General features: G+C 41.6%; 1 protein-coding gene across 11 annotated transcripts in view; it reads left to right on the top strand.

Moving 5' to 3' along the window:
- The window catches only part of GRIN1 (glutamate ionotropic receptor NMDA type subunit 1), a 199,413-nt gene that overhangs the window by 168,942 nt on the left and 17,550 nt on the right, over window positions 1-12,921 (top strand). For 7 of the 11 annotated variants that reach the window (XR_011023218.1, XR_011023219.1, XR_011023217.1 and 4 more), the window contains 2 exons: window positions 1,721-1,866; window positions 9,376-9,486. Coding sequence is in view for 7 of the 11 variants with exons in the window: in XM_068248669.1 (XP_068104770.1) it covers window positions 1,721-1,866; window positions 9,376-9,486 (257 nt within the window). In the remaining 4 variants the exon portion in view is untranslated. Of the gene's footprint in view, window positions 1-1,720; window positions 1,867-4,967; window positions 5,124-6,711; window positions 6,863-9,375; window positions 9,487-12,921 lie in introns of those variants that run through there. The other 4 variants (XM_068248665.1, XM_068248667.1, XM_068248668.1 and 1 more) reach the window with 3 other exon arrangements.

Here is a 12,921-nt window from a genome sequence, read left to right as displayed (position 1 = left end):
ATTTTCACTCTTCAGCCTTCCATGTTAAAGAGACTTTCATTTCCAGCAATGGAAAGAGTTCATCACTCTGAAAACAGAAGAGGGAAACCGAGAGCCCAATATAGTATAGTAAGTACTGCAAAAATGGATATATGTAAAGAGTACAATATATATACTCACAAGACAGGGTTACCTCCAGGCAACCACTGTATAGGTAGGTGAGGAGATTATCCTGTCCCCACTCAGGAATAAGAAGTCGCTCTCTGTAGACAGGAAAAAAGGGGTATCCCCCTCCACCAAGGGTGGATAATTAATATTATGTAGAAAGAGGCGCCAGCAGGATAAAATCAGGTAATAAAACGTTTAAAAGTGCTTTGGAGGCAGCGGTGGACTTACCTCCTGTAAGCAGACACTATAAACTGTCAGTTCAAATCTACTGTAAATACATTTTATTGGCATACTCCAAGGGGATCGCAACGTGTTTCACAGGTGTAAACCTGCTTCCTCAGCAGGGGCATAACTCGGCCCCACCGAGCTCCCTGCAGAATTTCAGAGCGCCCCCTCCCTGGGGCCCGCTCGTGGCCGTTTTGTGGGGGCTGGAGGGGTGGCAGCATGAGGGGAAAGCCTTAGCCACAGTCGGCGGGGAGAGGGGAAGTCCCCCTCCCCCTCTCCCTCACCTCGGGGCTCTCCCCTCTGCGCTCCCCTCCAGCTAGTTACAGTGTGGGCAGCGGGCAGCAGATAAATACCTTCCGTGCGTTCCAACGCAGACTCCTCGCTCTAGCGGCTGACGTCACTTCCGCAGGAGCAGGGGCTGCAGGGCCTATTGTTACACCAGTGTTCCTCAGGCAATATAACATAGGAGCATACAACAGTAAAAGGTCCGGGTAACACCTGGCGCTTCATTTTTTTTTATTTACTTTTTTAATGAACAAATGTTTGTTTTCAACTATGTTACTTTATGCAAGTTGATGTGAACTCAGTTTACTCTCACTGGTGGTGCCCACATATCACTGGGTTTGTAATAGTACTGCTTCTAGAACGGCTAATGTGATCTGGCTACCTGACTGAGACAGACAGCATTGGGAATAATAGTAAATCTTAGTTCTCATTTTCACTTCTGGAGACAGCTATTAGGCCCCATTCACACTTGAGCGGGAATCGGTTTTTTAAAAAACACTAGCCCATGTAAGCCAATGGCAGTGTTCTCTTAGCGTTAACCGCAAACGCGTGACATGCAGCATTTTGCCGGCGATTCACAATCGTGATTAGCATGCATAGCACCGCTAATCGCGATCGCTCCCAAAACGCTGCAGTGTCCAGTGATTTTTTTTTCACGTTAATTACAGAAAAATCACTCTCGCAAAACGCCGTCGGTAATCACCGGCGTTTTGCACTTATAGGTGTGAATGGGGCCTTAGAGGTGCCTACACTCTATACCCTATGCTATCAAGGCATTTTTTATTGACCCGAGGAAGCGGGCCATGACCCATGAAATGCGTTGTCAGATTGTTTTTTTTAAATAGAAACAATTTTCCATTTGAACTGGTGGCGATTACCTTTCTTATTTATTGTTTTATTTATATTTTAAAACAATAAAATAGAACACACATTGGGCACCTCCATTCTACCTATTAACTTCTGGAGATACTTTGAGTGTTCAGCTTCAAAATGTAAAACATTTGATCTATGCAAACAAGTTAGAGTTTTTCTGGCAACGAAACCCGTCTACATTTCTGCTCAGGTGTCTTCATGCTTGTGGCCGGTGGCATTATCGCTGGAATCTTCCTGATATTTATTGAGATCGCCTACAAACGACACAAGGACGCCCGACGAAAGCAGATGCAGCTGGCCTTTGCCGCAGTTAATGTCTGGAGGAAAAATCTGCAGGTATGACAAAACCTTTTAGAGAACTTACACAACAGGTGCGTCCATGTTCTTCTGTCTTCAGACAGACCGTATTGCCATGATCGAGTCTTTGTCGTGTCCAGTCTTCATCAAACTTTTCTCCATTTCACTGTGATTCTCTTGTGTGACCATCTAACAGCACTGTTATTTTATTTATTTTTGTCTCTTGACCAATGTTTGTGTCATGACCTGGCCTTTGTCAGAAAATGGCCGAGCGTGGCTTTCTTTGACAAGAAACAGGTCATACTTGTGTTTCATGTTGTCATTCTTCTGAAAATTAAATACAACGCATTTGTTGACTACTGTGCAACATTGCAACTAAAACTGCAGTGTTAAAAAAGAAACAGTTTACATTTTGTTGGTAATGGCAAACACAGAAGAGGCCATTTTGTACTTGTATCTTGGCGACTGACAGTTATTCTGTCACTACATACGTTGGAAACTGATAAAGAACAGGCAGTCTGCCTCTGAGTACAGACAGTCAATGAGATGCAAATAATTACAGCTTGCATGTAAATTTTACGCGTTTTGTAGGTAGCCTGGCACTGGGCCAATCAAATTCACTTCCTGCCATTTTTGATTGGTCAGAATTATTTGCATCTTGCTGACTGTCTCAACGTAAGTAATGTTCATAATGGACTATCACCAGAGAGCACCTCGGATGGCGCTAAAGTTGACTTTGAAGACTCATTTGTTCTGGACCACATTGCATAGAAGACTCTCCACTCTCATACCAACAGTAGCGATCTTACAAGCCTGTCCACCCAGCTCTCTATGCTGGGGTGGCAGTGACATCAGTATGGCCCCAGAATATTGAACATGAAGAAGCAGGGTAGTGATGACAGCTGGGTCGGCCAGCAACTCACGGATGGTGAGCCACGGGGAGGGTGGAGAGGTGATGACCATGTCAGCACCCAGCACAGTTGCGGACGGTGCAGTACAGTGGGTAAAATCACATTGGCATTGAGGGTTGTGGGTTCACCAGCTGGCCAGCGAAGCATCTGTCAAGTTGACCCATTTGCCCAACACTAGTAAGCAGGTAACTTACATCCTTAGGCTGGATAACATCAAATCAAAGCATAAATCTTATTAGAGGGGGCAGCACAATGGCTTATTGGATAGCATTCTTGAATCCAATCTCAGCCAGGTCAACAACAACTGCAAGGTGTTTGTATGTACTCCCCAAGTTTGCATGGGTTTCTCCCAGGCACACCGGTTTCCTCCTACATCCCAAAAACATACAGATAAGTTAATTGCCTTCCACGTAAAATTGGCCCTAGACTACGATACATACACTAAACAATACATACATAGACATATGAGTATGGTAGAGATTAGATTGTGAGCTCCTTTGAGGGATAGTTAGCGACAAGACTATATACTCTTTAAAGCCAATGGTTACCAATTTAAAAATAAAAAAGTCAGATACTCACCTAAGGAGAGGGAAGGCTCGGTCCTAATGAGCCTTCCCTCTCCTCTCCCGGTGCCCTCGGTGCTGCGCTGGCTCCCCCGTTCGCGTCCGCCGCCGCAGGGACTTCGGAGGTCTTCGGGAGCACTCAGGCTTTCGAAGACGGCCCGCTCCATACTACGTACGCGCGAGTGCTTCATAGAGGGCGCTCGCGCATGCGTAGTATGGAGCGGCTCGTTTTCGGGAGCCCGAGTGCTCCTGAAGGCTTCCGAAAGCTCCCTTCGGCTGCGGAAGTGGCAGTATTTGACCGAACTGGTCGAATACTGCTACAGGGGAATCCTGCACGGGACCGGGCACCGGGAGAGGAGAGGGAAGGCTCATTAGGACCGAGCCTTACCTCTCCTTAGGTGAGTATCTGACTTTTTTATTTTTAAATTGGTAAACATTCACTTTAAAGCGCTGAAGAAGATGCCAGAGCTATATATAAATACTAAATAATAATAATAATTAGAGCCAACAACATATGTGTATGCTTTTGATCTGATGTAGTCCTTCCTCAGGAGGTGAATTCCCTACTTAGTACATTTTTTGCCCTCTTCCTTTGTCTTAGTATCTTCTAACAACCACTATTTGGTTGGTGTGTTACCACACACATGTAAGGGACAACCTACCTAGCATCATTTCTTGTAGAGTGACCACCCGGAACAGCAAAAGACCTTAGTGGGGTGAGAAAACAATAACCCTTATCACAAAGCAGTATTACTATTTTGAACAATTTACTTAAAGTGGATCCGAGATAAACTTTTACTCATTGCATAATTATGTTCCTTTCATATAGTTTATAGGGCATTCCTCAAGCCCAATACTTTCTTTTTTTGTTTTAATAAACTAATTTCCTATAAACTAAACAAGCGTCGCCCACAACTTCTCTAGTGCCTTGGCAGTCTCAGACTCATGTAGCAAGGGCTTATGGGAGCGCAGTCTGGGCAAGAGGAGGAGGAGGTGTTACTAGCCAGAGATTTCAGATGCAGAGGGAGGAGGAGAGGGGAGTGAAGGCTGGGGGCTGGAGATGCAGATCAGCTTGCCTGTGTGTAATGATTACAAACAGAACATGGCTGCTCTCATTGTATCACAGGAAAAAATAACTATATACTGTTGAAGCTGTTTGCAGCTAGATTTGCTGTGTAAACTTTAGATAAGATATATAGACAAATTACTTGTCATAGTTAGTTTGTCATCTCGGATCCGCTTTAACTCAACATTCAGTATTGACTTACTACGCTATCAGTGACATAGTTTGTCTCATTTATCATTTTGACAAACAGTCTATTGAACCACTCCAGGATTTCAAAAATATGTTATTCGGCAAACTGGTGAATTGCAGACCACACAAACTGGTTTATGATACAAAATGGCCTCCTTCAAAATGTTCACAGTTTTATTAGAAAAATAAAAAAGAACACACGATTTGTCTCTTTGGTGTAATCACTGTCTTTGACTGTACTAATCTTGATCTAGGAACATAGATTAGAAAAAAAAACAGCCTTTGCGTTGACCGGCAATGCTGCAGTTTTAGTCGTTGTCTGTTTTTGCAGGTAACGATATTTATCTATGTGTATTTACAGCAGTTCATATTTTGTTGATTGTGATGGTCAAACTAACGCTTCCTTTACAGCCGGGCCAGCACAGAGTCGTGACCAAGTGAATCCATTTCATAGATGTAACATTGGACTGCACTTTCCAGAGGGTCTACAGCATCCACATGGGTTCTTTACCGTGTCATAAAACCTCATATATTTCCATACAACCTCCATGTACCACACTGAAATACAGCCCCCCTCACCATGGCTGACATTCCACCCATGTATCTCTCCGTCACCAAGATATAAGGGCTCTGTGTACAACTGGACAGGTCATCGTGGCAAACTTAACCCAATGGCTCCTGTTATTTTGGTGACAAATGGCTAATGAACCCATGTTTTTCCTGTAGAGGAAAATTTTTTGAACTAGCTGCCATGTTTCTCTTAGTTGATTTTTTTTTTTAAATCAGAAAAAAAGATGTTCATAATCTTACAGCTACAATCTCAAAATAAAAATTTAGGTCTCTGTAAAAAAATAAAGAAAAATAAAATAAAGAAAACTCAAAAAGTGCAGTTACAATCTACATAATCAAGAAGAATTCCCAAATATTGTGGTGCGTGTGCTCTTCTATGAGTTCCCGCAGACTTGGGAGACCAACACAACTTTACTGTTGAATCTAGAACTTTAGAAATGCTTCAAAATCATTTCATGGCCTCTTGACGGAAAGAAAAATGTAAAGAATTGTTAGACCAAAAAAAGGTAAATTGTCTTAAGCAGAAAGAGCCTTTAAAATTATCATATATGAAAATAAAAACTCTACGAACCAGGGATCTCGAACTCCAGCGCTCAAGGTTCTCACACATTTTTGCACAGCTTAATTTATTTGATGAGACTGAATCGGTAAAAGGTGTGGTTCATCAAGCAAAACACATCTCTCAGTCCATCCTAAACATTGATGCCTAAGGCCCTGAAGGACTGGAGTTCAACATTGCTGCTCTAAGTTCCTCAAAATACTTTCAGACATTAAATTTAGCAAAAGGCAAAATGGTCATCTTTGTATCTGCCGTTAGCATGATGTCTGTACAAGCTTACCCCATCTTCACTTCCTGACTTGATACAGAAAACAAGCAGTTGTCCAAGTCAGATATTTTCAACCGATTCTTTTGACCCATTGTGGACCCTTTTACTTCACATTCCCCTCTACTCTCTCCATAGAACAGCTTGTGTCACACGCTTAAAGGGACACTTAAGTAAAAAAAAAATTAGTTTTACTCACCTAGGGCTTCCAATAGCCCCCTGCAGCTGTCTGGTGCCCTCAACGTCTCCCACCGATCCTCCTGGCCCCGCCGGCAGCCAGTTCCTGTTTCGGTGACAGGAGCTGACAGGCTGGGGACACGAGTGATTCTTCGCGTTCCTGGCCACAATAGCGCCATCTATGCTGCTTTAGCATATATCATATACCATATAGCAGCATAGAGGGTGCTAATGTGTCTGGGAACGCGAAGAATCACTCGCGTCCCCAGCCTGTCAGCTCCTGTCACCGAAACAGGAGGTGGCTGCCGGTGGGGCCAGGAGGATCGGAGGGAGACGGCGAGGGCACCGGACAGCTGCAGGGGGCTATTGGAAGCCCTAGGTGAGTAAAACAAATTTTTTTTGTTTGACTTAAGTGTCCCTTCCCTTTAAGCTAAACATGCATAAACTGCTATAAGAGTGTCAGTCACAAAGACAACAAATGATTATTTTAGTTGAATGTCTGTATTTGGCTCAGAGTGTGACACACAAAACATTTCTCAGGAATTATCTGAGTTTCTCACCCTGTCAATAAAATCACTTTTCAGCACTAGGTGAAGAAGTGAATAATTTTTCTAATTTGATGATTGGCATCACCCAGGAGGCGGAAGCTGGACAATGAATAATGACAACTGCTGGACAAACTGATCAGCTTCTAGAAGATCTGATTTGCTAATTCCAAGTTATACCTCCTGAGTAAGCCAATATTACATTTAGAAGACTTTTTGCTCTTCAATATTCAATAAGCAGAGAAAAAAAGTTGAAAGTAAGTAGCTTGTAATACATTTTTACCAGGTTATTACTTTTTTCATTTAGTTTTTGTGGTAGCTAGGTGCTTAAAAGGAGTTATATAGATCGGTTGAAAAAAGAAAGAGAAAAATTATGGTGACATAAGTTTATTGCATCAGGGCTTTTACTTCTAAGTCAAAGCCTCCACCCATTTGAGTTTAATGGTCATTTGTCTTACCAACAGCTAGTGATCGATAGAAGTTTGTTTTCAGAGAAACATTCCTCATTCTTTTTCACATCTTCAGAAGAATTTGATCTAGTAGGACTTGTTTTCAAACTACGTACCTTGACATTTTTTAGTCCCTTTTTGTCTCAGTCCATTGGACTGGCCTGTCACTCCTATGTTTAGCTTTTTATGCTGTCTCTTGAGATGGCCTTCAGACTTTATATCAGTAAATTTTTCTTATGCTAGTGAGAATAACTGGTTTTCTAAGACCTATGTAGCTATATCTATTCCAAATTGGCCACCAGTGTACACGGCCAAACCAGAGCTTGCATGCAAGGATAAATTATCTACTTTTTTGTAAATATTTTTAATTACCCACTAATCATTTTAGAATTAATGGTACATTAAAAAGCCACTTGAGTAGAAACAATATATTACATCTTCTTGAAGCATGAAGTATTTTATCACTTAATAAGACTAAATGTTTTTTGATAGACGTCGATAAAAAATAAACCCGCTCTTTTCATGAGGACCATGACTTTACCGATATTTGCCTCTATCAAATATCAAAACATAAGCTTAACTAAATAAAATTACTCTCATTGAAGGCCAGGGCAGGAGGAGCACCATTGTTGACCTAGATCACATTTCATTGTCTAAGAACAGAAGGATAAACGAACTTTGCCGGGAATTGTCAGTGTTAGTGAAGCTGAAGCCCTGTATCTCTGAAGAGCTTCACACTCAACACACTTGATGCAAAAGTAGGTTGAATTAGGGAAATATAAGTTATAGAGATAAACATTAAGATAAGTCATTAGCCAGGTAGGAGATTTTAGATTTTGTCAAAGCTAGCCAATCAAATTCAAAAACAGAAGTTAGTAACTGGTGTCTGGTCTCTCGTAAACTCTCTCCTTCCAAAAGGGGAGAAGTCTGCTAGCAAGTAGCACTAGACCTTCGGGAGCACCACAATTTTCACTTGCCAACCTTCTAGAAAGCCTCTGATCCCGGTCTTAAAATATAGGGACCGTTGTTACATGTGCCTATCACTCTGTGCTAACTTCATTGTGAAAAACAAACTTACAATCTGAGACCTCTCTACAGGTGGGAACCACAGAGAGCAAAAAGTCTGTCTCGTTACTAGAAGGAAGGCAAGTTGAAAAGACCTGTTTGTTTGAGCAAAAATTTGGATTTGGGATAGTACATGGAGCAAAAATCTAGACATTCCACGCTGATCCATCCCGCTTTTTCCCCCATTTGTGCATGCCTATTTATTATGGAAAATGACAGATCCCAAAATTTATCCCACGCACGGTGCTCTGTCGCCAGTGGAATAAATTTTTGTTATACCCTTCCCTGGGTATAACAGAACGATCCTCATCTTTTATTTTATTTCCCACCCTTTATGATTTCCACCACATTTTCTTATGCAATGTCAAAAAACGCAAATGCTTCTCTTATTTTATTTGCTGTTTTTTTTATTACTTTTTATTTGATATTGTTTTATTTTTTGATTTATTTTTTGCTTTTGAAAAATATATACGCTTTGCGCCAATGCACCATTAAAATTTTTGAATACATTTTTTACAGAAAACTCATACAATGGCCGCTTTCTAATGCAGTCTTCTATCTTTCTTGTGACGTAGACTCCTGCTCACAGACCCTAGCCACCCACAAAGCCCCTTACACCCTAGTAGACAGAGTAAGCCTACACCCCACTCCAGAAGCCAAATTTGAAATTGGCCTTATATGGTCACCTTATTCTAAAGGAATCTTCAAAGAACAATTAAGCTTAGAGTCAAGGACACTTTCCATGTTTTAGATTATTTTTTTTATGGAAGACAAACATAACTTCTTGTTTTCCTAAACAATGAATGTACAGTTAGTGTCCCAGGTGACCAGTAAAATGCCAGTTTTTGTAAAGCCATCTCCAGTTAATCCATAAGACATCAGTGGAGTTATTAACTGGCAATGATTTAGTACTATTTTTTTAAGCTTGTGGTGACCACTTTTAACTATATCCCCTCATGTGTCCAGAAACTGAGGCTATAGATAGATAAAACAACCCTTATAGAACTGTTGACCATTCCGTAAGCATGACTCCCACCCCTATATGTCCTATATGTAACCCAGCAACTCAACTTTAGATGAAGCCTCATTAGATATGGCCACCACTTGTCACGTTGGACTATATTCGGTTTAGAAGTAGTTGAAGAAGAGGCACATTAGGTATCTAATTGCTTATACATATTCATTTTAGGATAGAAAAAGTGGTAGAGCAGAACCTGACCCTAAAAAGAAAGCCTCTTTTAGGTCCATCACCTCCACCCTGGCCTCCAGCTTCAAGAGACGTAGGTCCTGCAAAGACACGGTAAGGAAGAAGAATTGCGCTTTCTTTCTCTTTCTTTCTCTCTCTGCTTGCTCTTTCTACTTTATTGCTCACTCTCATCTTCTTCTCTCCTTTACATACTTGGCTATCTCTTTGCCTCTTTCCTACTTTCTCTTTTCTTCTACTTTCTTCTGCCATTCCATTGGTTGCCAAACGCCCATTCAGAAGCTGCACATTGTACATGCAGTGCATTCCAGCCCCATGTTATGTCGACAGTCATCGAAATGTAACCAAACTGAATTCATAAATTTTCTGGACTCCGACTTCAGACACGGAGCCAGTTTCTAAACGATTTATCTAAACTATTTAAAAAAAACAAAACACAACTTTTTTTGTTAGCTCTAAGATGCTGCAAAGTTATTTTATTTTTTTCTTTTTATACTTCTTTTTTTCTTTTTTGAAAGACTGTTTATTGGTGCCACTCTTTAACGGCAAGACTTTTTGTGTTTTTTTTTGTTTTTTTTTGAGTGTTTTTCCTGTTTATTGTCGTATGCCTTCTGGATACACTATATTTTATTTTGGCAAAGATCTACATCAGTGATAGTCATGTTTGTGTCACAAGTATGTGTACTTTTTTTCTTTGTTTGTGATGACAGCACTTTGCTAAGGAGACCCCCCTCTCTCTTTCTCCCCCACACCTTCTCCACACTCCTCACCCTCAAAGTTACCCAATAATTCTCAGCCCCCCACAAGCAATGTTCCATCAATTCCAAATGCAACAATTTGCTTCACTGATAACCTGACCAAAAGAGACATTTTTGAACATGCTACAACCAGTAGAGAGCTGCGATGATCAACAAATCTGTCAAACTGTGTGTTACTGGTTTCCGCTGTTGTTTTTCAATGTGCAAGTTTGTTTAGGTCAGATTTGTTTCTAGATAAAATGTGGAATATATATATTTATATATTTATGTGGATGTACCTTGTTCTAGGTTTGTATACTCTGTATATTGTCACGTTGTTAGCACACCACATCAACATACACCCAGTTAAAATAAGAAGCTCCAGTTTACACATATATAATCAACGTCACCTTTTCCTCAATATGACCACATCAAATGTCAAGGGCCAGGATCTGCTATGTGCCAGGGATGGAAATAGGTTGTTCCACTGGAGAACCTAAGGATGACCTAATCTGGCTTAATGGACATATATTAGATATTAAAGTGGTTATCCCTATGACTTAGCTGCTTGTTAGCAATGATGAACAAAAATGCCGATATTCTTTTCGCGTAAATTTTCGTGAAAATATTTTAAGTTTGACTTTCGAGTGAAAATGCCATTGAAAATCATTTTGTAATACGTTTGTGATTTTTCGCATTTTTCACAAATTGTCATGCTAAAATAAACAATTTTTAGCGCTTTTCATGGTGAAATAACGCTTTTTCATTAATTTTCCCATTGGAAAGAAGAGTTCAGGTTTTTTTAGTTTTTTTTACCATATTACGAGAATATAATGTATTTTTGCAAATATTTTCTCAAAATCGAAAGTAGCATTTTCGATGCGAAAATAACTTTGGTGAAAATCTGCAAGCAACACTGCTTAATTTATTCCAGTTTGAAGCAAGTACTATAAGCATATTGACTGAAAAGACTTCAGTATTGAAAAAGTTCTCAACTTGCAGAAAGGGTACGATTCAATCACATTTGGGGAATTAAATGAACTGCTAGCACTATGGAAAGGAAAAACTGTCCCAACCCAAAGGAGTGCTATATGCACAAATCACTAGGTGACAATGAATAAGTAGAACCTAGGCAGGTCCTTTAGACAGTGTCTTGTCAGGGAACCTATAAGATGACACAACATTGTCACTCTGCTGATGTCTTGTCTCTACACAATGATTGGCTAAAAAGATTACCATATATACTCGCATATAAGCTGACCCGCATATAGGCCGACCCCCCCAACTTTTCCCTGAAAAAACAGGGAAAAATGATTGACCCCCATATAAGCCGGGGGTAGGAAATGCTGGATTGGTGCAGCCCCCCAGTGTGTCCCAGTATAGCTAGTATAGTGCCCAGTATGGGTAGGTAGTGCCTCAGTATAGCTAGTATAGTGCCCAGTTTAGCTAGTATAGTGCCCAGTTTAGCTAGTATAGTGTCCAGTACAGCTAGTATAGTGCCCAGTATAGGTAGGTAGTGTCCAGTATAGCTAGTATAGTGCCCAGTATAGCTAGTAAAGTGCCCAGTATAGCTAGTATAGTGCCCAGTATAGCTAGTATAGTGCCCAGTATAGCCAGTATAGTGCCTAGTAAAGCCAGTATAGTGCCCAGTATAGCGCCCAGTATGGGTAGGTAGTGCCTCAGTATAGCTAGTATAGTGCCCAGTTTAGCTAGTATAGTGCCCCAGTATGGCTAGTATAGTGCCCCAGTATGGCTAGTAAAGTGCCCAGTTTAACCAGTATAGCGCCCAGTATGGGTAGGTAGTGCCTCAGTATAGCTAGTATAGTGCCCAGTTTAGCTAGTATAGTGCCCAGTTTAGCTAGTATAGTGCCCAGTTTAGCTAGTATAGTACCCCAGTATGGCTAGTATAGTGCCCCAGTATGGCTAGTAAAGTGTCCAGTTTAGCCAGTATAGTGCCCAGTTTAGCCAGTATAGTGCCCAGTATAGGTAGGTAGTGCCCCAGTATAGCGCTCCCCCCGCTCCCCCCGCGGCCGCAGCTACTATTACCTGCTTAGGCAGCGGCCGCTTCCTAATCCGCGTTCCCCTTCTGAAGTTGCAGAGTGTATCACAGCAGCGTGCCCGGCGCTGCTGCTGTGACGATGCAGGGGGCAGGAAAGAGCGCGGCTCCCTGTAGCGGCGATCTGTATCGCCGTTACCAGGGGAACCACACTTTCCTGCCCCCTGCATCGTCACAGCAGCAGCGCCGGGCGCGCTGCTGTGATACACTCTGCAACTTCAGAAGGGGAACGCGGATTAGGAAGCGGCCGCTGCCTAAGCAGGTAATAGCAGCGGCGGCCGCGGGGGGAGCGGGGCGCGGACCACGGACCACCCACCACCCGACCACTAGACCACCAGGGAAGACTCGCATACAAGCCGACCCCCCAACTTTTGACCCCCTTTTTGGGGGTCAAAAATTCGGCTTGTATGCGAGTATATACGTTAGTTTAGATCTCAAATCGTACCTAAAATGCATTTCTCAGATGTTTTCCTTGGCATTTCGGAAACATCATAAGCCAAACTGAATAGAGGATCTGATTTCTTTTCACCTGTTAACCAATAAGATACACTCGTACTGTCAGTTGAGGTACAGGTGAAACTTGAAAAATTAGAATATCGTGCAAAAGTCCATATATTTCAGTAATTCAACTTAAAAGTTGAAACTAATGTATGAAATAGGAGCCCTTTGCAGGTGTTTTGGATTAATTTTCTAATTAGAGTCTGACACTTTGAGCCCAGAATATTGAACCTTTTCACA

This window comes from Hyperolius riggenbachi, chromosome 8 (genome assembly GCF_040937935.1).
Source record: "Hyperolius riggenbachi isolate aHypRig1 chromosome 8, aHypRig1.pri, whole genome shotgun sequence".
Lineage (NCBI taxonomy): Eukaryota > Metazoa > Chordata > Amphibia > Anura > Hyperoliidae > Hyperolius > Hyperolius riggenbachi.
The sequence above is the reverse complement of the archived record's forward strand: the minus strand, read 5'-3'. Positions and strand labels throughout refer to the sequence as shown.